At 37.9% G+C, this 15,313-nt stretch overlaps 1 protein-coding gene and 1 pseudogene across 6 annotated transcripts in view; one reads left to right on the top strand and one right to left on the bottom strand.

The window, feature by feature from the left end:
* The window catches only part of POC5 (POC5 centriolar protein), a 41,953-nt gene that overhangs the window by 8,752 nt on the left and 17,888 nt on the right, over nucleotides 1-15,313 (top strand). For 5 of the 6 annotated variants that reach the window (XM_047860404.1, XM_047860397.1, XM_047860430.1 and 2 more), the window contains 5 exons: nucleotides 1,908-1,994; nucleotides 4,272-4,477; nucleotides 6,368-6,544; nucleotides 10,057-10,161; nucleotides 15,103-15,282. In XM_047860404.1, the coding sequence (XP_047716360.1) occupies nucleotides 1,908-1,994; nucleotides 4,272-4,477; nucleotides 6,368-6,544; nucleotides 10,057-10,161; nucleotides 15,103-15,282 (755 nt within the window). The remainder of the gene's footprint in view (nucleotides 1-1,907; nucleotides 1,995-4,271; nucleotides 4,478-6,367; nucleotides 6,545-10,056; nucleotides 10,162-15,102; nucleotides 15,283-15,313) is intronic. The other variant, XM_047860410.1, reaches the window with a different exon arrangement.
* Nucleotides 8,320-8,635, bottom strand: LOC125172302 (cytochrome c-like; annotated as a pseudogene).

Below are 15,313 nucleotides of genomic sequence, written 5' to 3'. Positions count from 1 at the left end.
TAATTTGTTATTGAGCTTATTAATGCCGTTGACTTAGAGTTCCAGAAATGCTTCTCCAGTGATTCTTCTCAATCACTCATGTGTATCACTATCATCTGGGAAGTGTTTCCATTTTAATATGTTACTCTTGGCTCTTGTGCGACAGCTGGATATTTATATGAACTTTGTTTAAACTATTACATGAAAAATAAAATAAAACCAAAAAAAATAAAATAAAATGAAAGCAACACTATAGCCATAGCATGCCTGTCAGTGGAGTAAATTGCATCTAATTGTTCTAGTAATTATATACCAGGATTATCTTGGAAACTAAATGCCCAAGGCCCCAAATTAAAGATGCTCCATAGGTAGCCCTCAGAACCACTTAAGTTTGTGAACCATGTCCTAGGACTTTGTCGGCAGCATTTCTGTTAACGTGGAAGACTGTTTAAATTATCACCACAAGGGTGAACCCATTTTGGACTACGTCATTGACAGAATTGAGAGTTAATACAAGACAGGATGTATGTTGATAGGTGAATGAAAGGTGGAGAAAGGAAGATAAAGCTCCTTTCACCTATCCATTCTTTATTCGGTAAAGTACAGGATCCCAAACAACTCGCTGTAAAAAAGTATTCCTTCAAAGGGCACAGAAAACCCTCCAAAGATAGGCCTGGTGATGGGTAGTTATCAACAGTAGGCGTAACTCCAGGGATGTCTCTTTGAAGGCACATGAAACAGCCTACTCAGAATCAACAGGCTCCTGGGGTTCCAATAAGTTACAGCCCTAGTATTTTGTTCCTGTCTCTTGGTAGACATGGACTGTCCATTGCTAGACTTCAGCATACTGCACTCGATCATCAAATAGAGCCAGAACCATAAAATGCATATATTTACTTTACCACCACAATATTTTACCCCGAAACATTTTCTGCCCAAATTTTAATTGATATTCAAGAGGCAGGGCCCCAGGGTTCATTCATTGTACATCAGTGATCTTGACCATGTCTTTATTACCCTGGGTACCTGAGCCTGTAGTTCCTGTTGAACACACCCAAAGGGCTGCATACTCTCTTAGAAAATATGTAACTAGTCAATCCATGTGTTCACCCTGTATGTCCCTCCCTTAAGGGGGTCACCAGACACTTGCTTCCTTGCTGTACTGTTGTTCCCAGTGACACAACATTGGAGTCCTCTCCTTGCCGTGGCTCTCCAACCTTTTAAGGTCATCACTTGGGATTTAAGACCCCTGTTCTTCTCTAGCATGGAAGATAGTATTTATTTGTTTATACTCTGCCTTTTCGAAAAAGGATTTGAGATCTAAGTATACAACATGCAGTGAATTTAGATATCTTGATTCACATGAAGATTGATAAGAATATGTAAGTTCATCATCCCATTCTTTCCTCTTGGTATTGCTGTTGCTTGATGTAAGTGAGGTATGTTGAAGTTGCCAAAGTATATATAAGCCTTCCACACAGCCATTCTTGTGAGGTTTTCCCCCATTTTATTTCCACCATGTGTTGACCAGTGGTTCCTGAGCTGCAAGTGAGGGAACCAGTGTCACTTTAGCTTGATGGCAGCAGGCCCCTGGAAATACCCAATGTAAGATTGCATAGCTTCTAAGTTCTAATGTCATTCATCCACTCAATCTCTTAGTGTGAACTGAATGCTACAGTAGGCTGAATTCTCTTCCATCTATATTTGGTGGGTAAAATTGAGCTTATTAATGATATAGTTAAGACTTTGTTCTCTCAGTTTTGTCCTTCTCTTTGTTCTTTGGCTTAGTGTTCCTCTATCCCCGGCATGTTGTATTTTGCTGTTCTAAAATCCTATGTACTGCTACCCTCTTAAATTAAGTATGTGTGATTAGGCATTTGATATGAGTGGTTTGGTTTAATAAAAAAATTATTTTATTTTATTTTCAGCAGGAAATAGCCCTGTAGTAAAAGAAACAAGGATGGAAGTTGGAAAAGGATGTGATTTGAATATTTCAAGTCATTCAAAGACAGATGGTATGACTTTTCCTCAGTTTGTTTTTATTAACATACAACATTTTGTGGTTTGATGAATTTTATTTGTGTAGTAAGAGGAATTATTTCAGCATATTACTCCTTGGCATGATTTTAAAATGCTGCTGTTGCTGATTTATTAACTAATACTATTTAAAATAATTTCCCAAAATTCTAAAATAGTACAATTAAGACAGGTTAATGTATTACAGTGTGTGGCATCCTTTCTTAAAACTGCTAGATTAGAGGGCAGTACTTTAAAAGATTTCATGGGAGTCCGCTAATTTGGCCAATTTCAATGTTTTCATGAACCAGTGCATTCTTTCCCAACATTCAGGCCTTTGTGTACCAACTTAGTGATTTTTGTCCTATCTTTATACCCCTTGTTCTGTCATTTTTTTCTTTAGATATATTCATTTTTAGCTTAAATTCATTAGAAGAAAAATTTGTGTCATTACTGATTATAGAATAAAACTCATATACCCTTTATAAATAGAAAGCAATGGTAAAAATAAATGCAACTAACAATTAGTAAGTTTTGATTGAATACTGCTGGTGATGTGTTCAGCCTGAAATCTGCTTTTCCTTGGTTGAAAGGAGAGATGAGCAAGTGTTACAGAGGTTATAAAAGCACACTAGCACCAGATTGAAGTGATTAAATAATTAAAATAGAACAGTCTTCTTGCTCTGTGATATAATGTTATTTAATGTATGGGCCATGTAAGCCACCCTACAAGAAATGCCTCTAACCTTTGGTTTGCTCACTTGTACATAAAAGGCTTGGGCGGTATAATACTTGGGGACCTTTCAAGTTCTTCAGTTATGTGATTCTCTTTTTCAAAAGGTGGATATATGTTTAAAAATTAAAAGTCAGAGGAGTGCCTGGGTGGCTTAGTCGGTTAAGTGTCCAACTTTGGCTCAGGTCATGATCTCACGGTTCATGAGTTCGAGCCCCATGTCACGCTCTGTGCTGACAGCTCAGAGCCTTGAGCCTGCTTTGGATTCTGCGTCTCCCTCTCTCTCTCTCTGCCCCTCCCCTGCTCACATTCTGTCTGTCTCAAAAATAAATAAATATTAAAACAATTTTTTTTTAATAAGTAAAAATAAAAAATCAGAGCCTATTGCTTTTCCCGTGGGTACAGATATTGTTGGTGAAATCTAGTGAAAGAGAACATTCATGTACTTTTTGTCCCTCTGCTTTATTCTCTGGGTTTATTCTTCAGAGTATAGAGGCAGTGTTTCATAGGTGACTAGCCTGAACCATTTACTGAATACATTTTTTATGTAAAACATATATATTAGAGCGTGATTTTCCCTTTTGCAAAGAGTTCTTGACTTAACTTTCAAGTAACAAGTTCTACAGTAGATTTATCTGTTTGACTCATCTCATTGACCAAGGAAAAGAAGAAGGCCTTTCAGTCTTGGTTATTAGGACCCTTGTAACAAAAGTGAGATATGTGAGAAATGATAAACCGTCTCTAATTCCAGCATACATGTGTGATAAAATAGTAATCTTTTCTGTTTTGTGCTTTTGAAAGGTAGATGCCTGTTCTGGCACTGGCTTTCACCCCTACATCTATCCTCCACCCCAGCCCACTACCCTCTACCATGTATATGGGCAGAGGATGGAAATTATATACATATATGTGTATACATATATAGACGTGTATGTTTTCACCTGTATGTTGAAGGCTAACAGTGTGCCTTACAACTGAGTATTTGTTAAAACTAAACTACTCTTTGTACTTACAGTGTTGAATTTTACTGGTGTTAAAACCCTCACCAGTGTGTTACATAAAGTAATAATGACCTATAGACAACCACTGGGACCTTGGTCCATTACTTAACCCTTTCTCTCTCTCTCTCTCTCTCTCTCTCTCTCTCTCTCTCTCTCTCTCTCTCTCTCTCTCTTTTTCTGAGAGAGAAAGAGAAGGGGATGGGTTGGAGAGGGGCAAAGGGAGAGACAGAGAGAATCCCAAAAGGCTCCATGCTCAGTGCAGAGCCTAACATGGGACTTGATCCCACACCTCAGGATCATGACCTGAGCCAAAATCAAAAGTCAGGTGTTCAACTTGTAAAGTTGACAAGAGTCATGTGCTCTCTTTCTCTCAAAATAAATAAATAAACACTAAAAAAAAAAAAGTAAGTAAATTGAAAGGTTATTTCTCTGCATTTTCCTCTACTTTTGAAGGTCACTGACGTCTCCCCTTCCACTGGAATTTCTTACCATTTGGGTTATTCTCAATCTGGCCTGACCACAACAACTTTCCTCTATTCCAGGGTCATCACCAGTGTTGTCGCCGAGGAAGCCTTCTCACCCAGTCATGGACTTTTTCAGTTCCAACCTCTTAGGTGACTCTTCCTCACCAGCATCTGTTTCTAGTCATGCAGATGCCCATGAAATCGTTGTGAGCGATTTTCTTATTTCTGATGAAAACCTTCAGAAGATGGAAAATGTACTTGATCTTTGGAGTTCAGGACTTAAGGTATTACAGTTGTTCAGTTACAGTTGTTTCATATGTAGTATAACAGTTTTGCTCTTGATTCCACTATTTCCTGTTCTTTTCTTTGAATCAAAAGATTTTGTGAAAAAAATCTTTAGTTTCCTTAGAAGATTAGTCCAGTGTTTTAAGTCTGTACTTCTCAGTCTTTAATATCTGTACGCATCATCTGGGAATCCTGTTAAACCAGCTTGTCAGTTGGTCTTGACCAGGGCCCAAGATTACGCACTTCTAACAAGCTCCCAGGTGATGCTACTAGATCAGAAACCATGTTTTGAATTAGCAATGTTTTCAGTAGTTGCTGAACAGCTCTGTAGGTTCCACTGAACTTCTCGGGTGTTTTTAAAGACTCAGTCTACGTGTGACAAAGATACCTATTGAATCCTTACCATCTCATAGCTGCGACGAATGAAGATGTCTCCTTTTTTTCTTTTTTTTTTCTAACGTTTATTTATTTTTGGGACAGAGAGAGACAGAGCATGAACGGGGGAGGGGCAGAGAGAGAGGGAGACACAGAATCGGAAACAGGCTCCAGGCTCCGAGCCATCAGCCCAGAGCCCGACGCGGGGCTCGAACTCACGGACCGCGAGATCGTGACCTGGCTGAAGTCGGACGCTTAACTGACTGCGCCACCCAGGCGCCCCAAGATGTCTCCTTTTATATGTAACACAGCATCCAGTTTTAGCAACGTATATTCATTTTGTAGCTGCTTACAGCAACCACCTTGTGTAACTGTAAGTCTATAAAAGCTGACTATTTTAGTGGTAGTATTGGCTTCTAAATAAAATAAGGTATTACAGAAATGGCAAATTTTTTTCTATTTAAAATATACTGGAAGGGTGCCAGGGTGGCTCAGTGTTAAGCCTCTGACTCTCGGTTTTGGCTCAGGTCATGATCTTGTGTTTTGTGAGTTCAAGCCCCGCATTGGGCTCTGCGCTGGTAGTGTGGAGCCTGCCTTGGTTCTCTCTTTCTCTCTCTCCCCCTCCCTCCCTCCCCCTCTCTCTCTGCCCCTCCCCTGCTCATGCTCTCTCTCTCTCTCAAAAGAAATAAACTTTAAAAAATATATATACATATATATAATGGAGAAAATGACAGGTTTTCTGAAACATGGTTTGAGAAAACTGAATATTCACATATGTGGTGAAATTACAGTCCTGAGGGTTTTATGGCATTTTTATCTCTATTATTGGGAACCATAAATTCTAGAAATAATCTTTTAGTATAGTTTTTACCATTTTCCCCCTTGGAACAGGTTTCATATCTGTATGTAATGCTACATATCTGATGTAAGTGCTACCGCTAATCCTGTAATTTGTTCTCTGTTCAGTTAAGCATATTGCTAGGCAGTTGTTTTGATAACATGATTATTTGGTATTTTTACTTATGCCATTCAGTAGGGGGAAAAGGGATCAGACTTAGCAATTTGTGGTAAGATGGCCTCTGTGATAAACGATTTGGGGAAAGAAAGCATCAACCCCCCATGGTTTCCGTTATCCACCTCTATCTAAATAACTTCCTAGTCCCGTGGCTGAGCCAAGGCCATACTCTGACTTTTGCCCTCCTTGATCTATCTTAATATGGACATTAAAGTCCTTGAATAAATCACGGAAGGACCAGAAATTTTTTCAAAGGACAACAAGGTTTCATACAAAGTGACTTAAAGTAGGAAAAAAAAATCCATTTCCTTAGTATGGTGAATGAGACCTGAGAAGAGCCACAACTGTTGAACTTGCAAACGTTTTCATTAGTGGTTTTTATAAATAGCTCTTATGTTGATTGCTTGTACCGATTAGTTTTAATGTTTCTTAATTTCAGTGTAATTTTAAGAAGCAGTACTAAACACACTGCGTAATTGCTGGCATATTTATTTTTCAGACAAACATCATATCTGAACTAAGTAAATGGAGACTTAATTTTATTGACTGGCACCGAATGGAAATGAAAAAAGAGAAAGAAAAACACGAAGCACATTTAAAACAACTGTGCAACCAGATCAACAGTTTGAAGGAGCTGCAAAAAGCCTATGAAATCTCTATTGGGAGAAAAGATGAGGTCTTCACTTTTGTATTTCTTTTTAAGTGAGATGCGGTAAAAATCTTGCTAGGCAATAAATGCCAGGAACTGATTATTTAGGTCATACAAGATACAAAGGGAAGATTGCTTCAGAAACTGAAAAAATAGATACATAGGAATAAGATATATTCTTTCTCTTAAACATGCCAGCGTCTTGTCATTTAATCTTTGTCATCAGCTTCAGTGTGCTCGAAGTTTTAGAAGTGTGTGCTGAATGTGGGAACACTAATTTCTTTTCCCCGGTCTTTTTTTCCTAACTGCTCTTAAGAGAACATTGGGGAACCAGCATTACCCACATTTTAGACCATCTTTTTAGGGGTCATTTTAAGTATCTCACATTTTATCGATGCTATATCTTTCTTCATTGATGATGTCTTTTTCGTTTTATTGATAGACATAGAGAACACTTTTTTTAAAGCTTTTTTTTTTTTTTTAAATTTTTTTTTCAATGTTTATTTATTTTTGGGACAGAGAGAGACAGAGCATGAACGGGGGAGGGGCAGAGAGAGAGGGAGACACAGAATTGGAGGTAGGCTCCAGGCTCTGAGCCATCAGCCCAGAGCCTGACGCGGGGCTCGAACTCACGGACCGCAAGATCGTGACCTGGCTGAAGTCGGACGCTTAACTGACTGCGCCACCCAGGCGCCCCTAAAGCTTTTTTTTTTGATCTGTGATTTTGTTTTTAATTATCTTAAGCCTTATCACATAATTTACAAATTGGTGCTGATGATATTTCTCCTCTACTTTAACCCTTCTAACAAGTTGGCAAAAGCACCAATCATACATATATGGTAATTCCACAGTTGTATTTTTGAACAGCTGTTTAGAAGACATTCCTGAATTATAACTTAGTAAAGAATTCACAAGCCAAATCTGCTACTATACCTTATCACACTCAATTTTAAAAGCATCTGACCTTACAGCTCATCTATAAAATGTGAGAACTGTTAATAATTTTTAATACTATACATAAACCACACTAAAATGCCTTTCATTAAGCAAAAGGCAACATTTTAAATGGAGGGAATTTTAATTAAATCGGCATAGTTAAGACTAAAAAGATAAAGTGGACATTGCCAGCTTATCTTCAGCCCTTGCCTTTAACAGGCTAATAAACACAACTTGAATCACAGCTGAGTCTTGCTGTTCTGATACAGTGAAGGGATTTCCTCAGTATTTAAATATATTGATATAATCAGCCATATAAATCTAAATAAGTTTAAGTTTAAAGATGGCATTTACCATCTCTGTGAAAAGCTGAACATGTAATCAATTCCAATCATATTTTTGAAAGGGGAAAACAATGACAGCACTTGCTGAACCAGAATTACTATCAAAGTTCAAAAAGCAAATCGTACTCATTTAACCACAAGCTAATCTTATTTAATTTTTTTTTTTTTTACTGTTTATTTTTGAGAGAGACAGAGACATAATGCAAGTGGTTAGGGGCAGAGGGAGAGGGAGACACAGAATCCAAAGCGGGCTCCAGGCTCCGAGTTGTCAGCGCAGAGCCTGACGCGGGGCTCGAACTCACAAGCTGTGAGATCATGACCTGAGCTGAAGTCGGCCGCTCAGCTGACTGAGCCACCCAGGCGCCCCACAAGCTAATCTTATTTAAATCAGGACTGTCCAAAAGAAATATTCTATCAGCCACTCATGATCTGAATTCTGGTGTATAAGATTTATTTAAATACGGGACACATAAAAAAAGTCATGAGACATTTTTGTTTTGTAATAAATAAGGCAACGGCCAACTATTGTTCCTTAGTAGCTTTTTAGAGATAAGCTATCAAGTCTGCTCTTTCCCCTGCCTTCTTAATGCCAGCGAAGGTCATTTTTGTTCCAGGGATGTACTTCCTGGGATTCTCCAAATAGTCCATCAGTGTCTCCTCTCCCCAGGTGATGTCTTTGTTCTTGTTGGCATCCCTATAAGAAAATCCAGGGGCTTGACCTTTCCCCCAGATAAACCATGGCGATTTGGCCCAGTCTTGTGCTTGCCTCCCTTTTCCATGGTATGGCACTGGGTGCACTTCTGAACAAAATCTTCTTGCTCTTCTCAATATCACCCATTTTTAAATCGCTCTTAGGTCGCACGTGAAATGAAGGTACCCACTCACAAGCCGGATGTCCAACCCTCTCTAAAGCTTATTTATTTATTTTGAGAGGGGCGGGGCAGGCAGAGAGAGAATCCCAAGCAGTCTCCTTGCTGTCAGTGCGGAGCCCTGCTCTGGGCTTGAACTCATGAACTGTGAGATCATGACCTGAGCAGAAACTTAAGAGTCAGACACTTAACTGACTGAGCCACCCAAGTGCCCTGAGAATACTTTTTATTTCACTTTACATTAGCCTCTTAAGAACGAGAGAGTAAGGTTCACGTCTGTGCTAATTCCACACAGCAGACTGTGCAGTAAATCCATGGCTCCCCCCAGGAGGATGTTAGTTTTCAGAGGCGACAGCTCAGCTCCTGGTCTGCAGATGCAGCACTGTTTTAATGAACTAGATAAAGACTATATATTTTTTTAAATATACATTTCTTTTGATGTTTGGGGTATGATATAAAATCAAACATTTTATATAGTTTACTTTTTTGAAACCCTAGATACTAATGTCACTCATTTTCTCTCTTGCCCTCAAAACTCTATCCTGAGGTTTTAAAATATTTGAAACTTATTTTTTTTTAATTTCAAAGTATCACACATAAAAGAGTATACATATGTGTCTAGTTTTTGAAAATGAATAAGATGAACGGTCTGTGCCTTTTAACAGAAATGTGTGCCCTTTTCCACTTTTGAAAATTATTTAAAGAAGGACCAGAATAAATGTCTCTCAATAAATATGCCTAATTTACTAAATCTCACTTTAATGTGGCCAATTTAAAATATATATTTCAATCACTCATTTCTTTATAAGAAAGAGTAACGTCTTAGGTTTTAAAAGTGTTCGTAGATTTATTTAAAAAAGAACGAGAATAGCATCACTGAAGAAGTACATTATGGTATAACTCTTGTTTGCTTTTATGAGTTTGTTGAATCCAGAAAATCCTTAAACAGTTAGTGAGCAACTTCTAACCCAAGGTATTAAAGGTACTTAAGGGACCAGAAAGATGTTTAAAACCTGGTCCCTACCCTCAAGTGTAGTGCACAAAGCCTTTCTGTGTATGTGGCAATATTTTCAAATGTGTAGTCATCTTTCTTGAATTAAATGTCAATGACTATTAATTTTATATACATAAACTTTTTTTGTGATTATCCAGATACAAATAATAAAGACTTTTCTTTCTTTCCTCTTTTGCTCTCCTTCGTTCATTGATATGTAGTGCATTCAGGTAGACAAGCTTTTTGGTGTTTTTAAAGATAATAATGAGGTTAATTAGATGAATGTAGTAGTGCTCCACAGGTATTCTTTTGAGCACTTTTTGATATATGTGAAAGTCACTTTACCAATTATTGTTATTGTAACATTACAATAATTGTGTTAATTGCTATTTACAGGTGATTTCTAGCTTGTCTCATGCCATAGGCAAGCAAAAGGAAAGGATAGAGCTGATGAGAACATTCTTCCACTGGCGAATTGGCCATGTTAAATCCAGACAGGATGTAAGTATAAAAACAAAACAATAACTGACAGATACTAGACTTCTGAACTCAAAAGGGTTTAGGATCACATTTTGGAGCTCCTGTTAAAGTCAAAGAAAGATTTGTTTTCTAATAAATCAAAATGAATTTACAATTTAATGTTGCCTAGATTTTAAAGGAATTTGATTTTGGTGTATTGGAAAAAAATACCTCATATTTTATAGACCTATTGATCTATCATCTCCTACTTCATAGTAAGTAAGGATCATAACAGACTTACAAATGCCCTTGTCACAGAACCCTTTTAACAAATTTAAACTCAGATGTGATTGTGTGGAGAAGGAATTGATAATGTCTAACATATCATATGCTTCTTATATTGTTTCTGCTTCACACATGCCTGAATGTATCCATATAGTCTCTTCATAAAGAGGGAGTACTGTATTGATACATTATAAAATTGTGTGATCATTTGTTTTGTAGACTTGACTTAGAGTGAGAATCAAAGAAAGCCATGTCTGTGTAGCTTTTTAAAAATTATCTTTAGTTTGTTTACAATTTAACTGTGATTGTCTTTATTTTAATTAAGTAAGAGTTGAATCAGTATAGCAGAGTAAATATAAACTGAGAGAGAGTAATAAATTATTGTATCAGAAGTGGAAAAGATGAGAGGATATGTATATCCCACAAGAAGACAGTATAGAGACTCAAGAGTATAGGGGATAGATGTGTTGTGTGTGTGTGTGTGTGTGTGTGTGTGTGTGTGTGTGTGTGTGTGTGTATTTGATGTTTATGTGAGCCATGAAATGATCTCTCTGCATTTAGTTCTGAATACTTTAAGAAAAGGCTATTACAATGGTGGAACAGGATTTCTCCTTGAAGAATAATTCCTAGTGCTTTCATTTTTTTATGAATCCCAATAGATTGAATCTACATTAATCATAGAGAAAAGAGCTATTTAATGAGTATGCCGTATTTTGAAAGTTATTTACCAACTGACATAATCAGAATATATTATGTTTAAATGTTAGTGGACATAGTGGAGGCTGCCGTCAGTTTTTTTTTTTTTTAATATATGAAATTTATTGTCAAATTGGTTTCCATACAACACCCAGTGCTCATCCCAAAAGATGCCCTCTTCAATACCCATCAGCTACCCTCCCCTCCCTCCCATCCCCCATCAACCCTCAGTTTGTTCTCAGTTTTTAAGAGTCTCCTATGCTTTGGCTCTCTCCCACTCTAACCTCTTTTTTTTTTTTTTTCCTTCCCCTCCTCCATGGGTTTCTGTTAAGTTTCTCAGGATCCACATAAGAGTGAAAACATGTGGTATCTGTCTTTCTCTGTATGGCTTATTTCACTTAGCATCACACTCTCCAGTTCCATCCACGTTGCTACAAAGGGCCATATTTCATTCTTTCTCATGGCCACGTAGTACTCCATTGTGTATATAAACCACAATTTCTTTATCCATTCATCAGTTGATGGACATTTAGGCTCTTTCCATAATTTGGCTATTGTTGAGAGTGCTGCTGTAAACATTGGGGTACAAGTGCCCCTATGCATCAGTACTCCTGTATCCCTTGGGTAAATTCCTAGCAGTGCTACTCTGCTGGGTCATAGGGTAGATCTATTTTTAATTTTTTGAAGAACCTCCACACTGTTTTCCAGAGCAGCTGCACCAGTTTGCATTCCCACCAACAGTGCAAGAGGGTTCCCATTTCTCCACATTCTCTCCAGCATCTATCGTTTCCTGATTTGTTCATTTTGGCCACTCTGACTGGCGTGAGGTGATATCTGAGTGTGGTTTTGATTTGTATTTCCCTGATGAGGAGCGAGGTTGAGCGTCTTTTCATGTGCCTGTTGGCCATCCGGATGTCTTCTTTAGAGAAGTGTCTATTCATGTTTTCTGCCCATTTCTTCACTGGGTTATTTGTTTTTCGGGTGTGGAGTTTGGTGAGCTCTTTATAGATTTTGGATACTAGCCCTTTGTCCGATATGTCATTTGCAAATATCTTTTCCCATTCCGTTGGTTGCCTTTTAGTTTCGTTGGTTGTTTCCTTTGCTGTGCAGAAGCTTTTTATCTTCATGAGGCCCCAATAGTTCATTTTTGCTTTTAATTCCCTTGCCTTTGGGGATGTGTCAAGTAAGAAATTGCTATGGCTGAGGTCAGAGAGGTCTTTTCCTGCTTTCTCCTCTAGGGTTTTGATGGTTTCCTGTCTCACATTCAGGTCCTTTATCCATTTTGAGTTTATTTTTGTGAATGGTGTGAGAAAGTGGTCTAGTTTCAACTTCTGCATGTTGCTGTCCAGTTCTCCCAGCACCATTTGTTAAAGAGACTGTCTTTTTTCCATTGGATGTTCTTTCCTGCTTTGTCAAAGATGAGCTGGCCATACGTTTGTGGGTCTAGTTCTGGGGTTTCTATTCTATTCCATTGGTCTATGTGTCTGTTTCTGTGCCAATACCATGCTGTCTTGATGATGACAGCTTTGTAGTAGAGGCTAAAGTCTGGGATTGTGATGCCTCCTGCTTTGGTCGTCTTCTTCAAAATTACTTTGGCTATTCGGGGTCTTTTGTGGTTCCATATGAATTTTAGGATTGCTTGTTGTAGCTTCGAGAAGAATGCTGGTGCAATTTTGATTAGGATTGCATTGAATGTGTAGATAGCTTTGGGTAGTATTGACATTTTAACAATATTTATTTTTCCAACCCATGAGCATGGAATGTTTTTCCATTTCTTTATATCTTCTTCAATTTCCTTCATAAGCTTTCTATAGTTTTCAGCATACAGATCTTTTACATAGTTGGTTAGATTTATTCCTAGGTATTTTATGCTTCTTGGTGCAATTGTGAATGGGATCAGTTTCTTTATTTGTCTTTGTGTTACTTCATTATTAGTGTATAAGAATGCAACTGATTTCTGTACATTGATTTTGTATCCTACAACTTTGCTGAATTCCTGTATCAGTTCTAGCAGACTTTTGGTGGAGTCTATCGGATTTTCCATGTATAAGATCATGTCATCTGCAAAAAGTGAAAGCTTGACTTCATCTTTGCCAATTTTGATGCCTTTGATTTCCGTTTTTTGTCTGATTGCTGATGCTAGCACTTCCAACACTATGTTAAACAACAGCAGTGAGAGTGGACATCCTTGTCATGTTCCTGATCTCAGGGGGAAAGCTCTCAGTTTTTTCCCATTGAGGATGATATTAGCTGTGGGCTTTTCATAAATGGCTTTTATGATGTTTAAGTATGTTCCTTCTATCCCAACTTTCTCGAGGGTTTTTATTAAGAAAGGATGCTGAATTTTGTCAAATGCTTTTTCTGCATCGATTGACAGGATCATATGGTTCTTATCTTTTCTTTTATTAATGTGATGTATCACGTTGATTGATTTGCGAATGTTGAACCAGCCCTGCATCCCAGGAATGAATCCCACTTGATCATGGTGAATAATTCTTTTTATAAGCTGTTGAATTCGATTTGCTAGTATCTTATTGAGAATTTTTGCATCCATATTCATCAGGGATATTGGCCTGTAGCTCTCTTTTTTTACTGGGTCTCTGTCTGGTTTGGGAATCAAAGTAATACTGGCTTCATGGAATGAGCCTGGAAGTTTTCCTTCCTTTTCTATTTTTTGGGATAGCTTGAGAAGGATAGGTATCATCTCTGCTTTAAATGTCTGGTAGAATTCCCCAGGGAAGCCATCTGGTCCTGGACTCTTATTTGTTGGGAGATTTTTGATGACTGATTCAATTTCTTCGCTGGTTATGGGTCTGTTCAAGCTTTCTGTTTCCTCCTGATTGAGTTTTGGAAGTGTGTGGGTGTTTAGGAATTTGTCCATTTCTTCCAGGTTGTCCAGTTTGTTGGCATATAATTTTTCATAGTATTCCCTGATAATTGCTTGTATTTCTGAGGGATTGGTTGTAATAATTCCATTTTCGTTCATGATTTTATCTATTTGGGTCTCTCCCTTTTCTTTTGAGAAGCCTGGTTAGAGGTTTATCAATTTTGTTTATGTTTTCAAAAAACCAACTCTTGGTTCCATTGATCTGCTCTACGGTTTTTTTAGATCCTATATTGTTTATTTCTGCTCTGATCTTTATTATTTCTCTTCTTCTGCTGGGTTTGGGGTGTCTTTGCTGCTTTGCTTCTGTTTCCTTTAGGTGTGCTGTTAGATTTTGTATTTCATATTTTTCTTGTTTCTTGAGATAGGCCTGGATTGTCATGTATTTTCCTCTCAGGACTGCCTTCACTGCATCCCAAAGCGTTTGGATTGTTGTATTTTCATTTTCGTTTGTTTCCATTTATTTTCTGCCGTCAGTTTTTGAGTAGCTTTTTCAATTTAAGAAAATTGAAAATTGGTACTATTTCTTCAAAAGAATTTAAATTAGTTGATGCAGGAAGAATGGTATATGTTTCTGTTTAGATCTGCTTGGCCCTGTGTATGATGGCAAAGGGTGTAAATTAAATTAGTCTTGCTTCTGGTAGTGGCCACCAGGCTGAAGAGAGAGCAGTGGCACCTGAAATCACAGCCATCACCCTTTCTGTCTTGCAGCCACTCTCTGTTCTTCTCTTAGGCCTACTTTCCGCTAAATGGTCCTGCAGATTCATAACTCTGATAATGGCAGATTATTCCTTTTCTTTCATTTGCGCTTTATTTATTTATTTTTTTCCTCCTAACTTGATTAGTTGCATAAAGCATTGATACAAGGGTTGGAGGTTAGGTTCTCAAATGAGGCGAGGCTGGTTTTTCCCTTTCTATGAAAGCTGTGTGACATGGGCTGGTTCCTTAACCTCTCTCAGCCTGTTCTCCTGCCTGCAGATGAGAAAAATATGATTACACAGGATTAAATGATAACATGTACACTGCTTACCACTGTGTTACATTATGTTTTTTAATATCATCACCTATATATTTACCAGCCTACCGTGTTTTTGAGGTTGTATATTACTTTCATTTAGGTCTATGAAGGCAAACTAGCTGACCAGTACTTCCAGAGAACTTTACTGAAGAAAGTCTGGAAAGGCTGGCGATCCATAGTACAGAAGCAATGGAAAGATGTGGTGGAACGAGCTTGTCAAGCAAGAGCAGAAGAAGTTTGCGTCCAGATTTCCAACGATTATGAAACCAGAGTTGCTGCGGTAAACTTTTTTGTGTATACCTTCACTTTCT

The sequence above is a fragment of the Prionailurus viverrinus genome, chromosome A1 (assembly GCF_022837055.1).
Source record: "Prionailurus viverrinus isolate Anna chromosome A1, UM_Priviv_1.0, whole genome shotgun sequence".
NCBI lineage: Eukaryota > Metazoa > Chordata > Mammalia > Carnivora > Felidae > Prionailurus > Prionailurus viverrinus.
The sequence above is the reverse complement of the archived record's forward strand: the minus strand, read 5'-3'. Positions and strand labels throughout refer to the sequence as shown.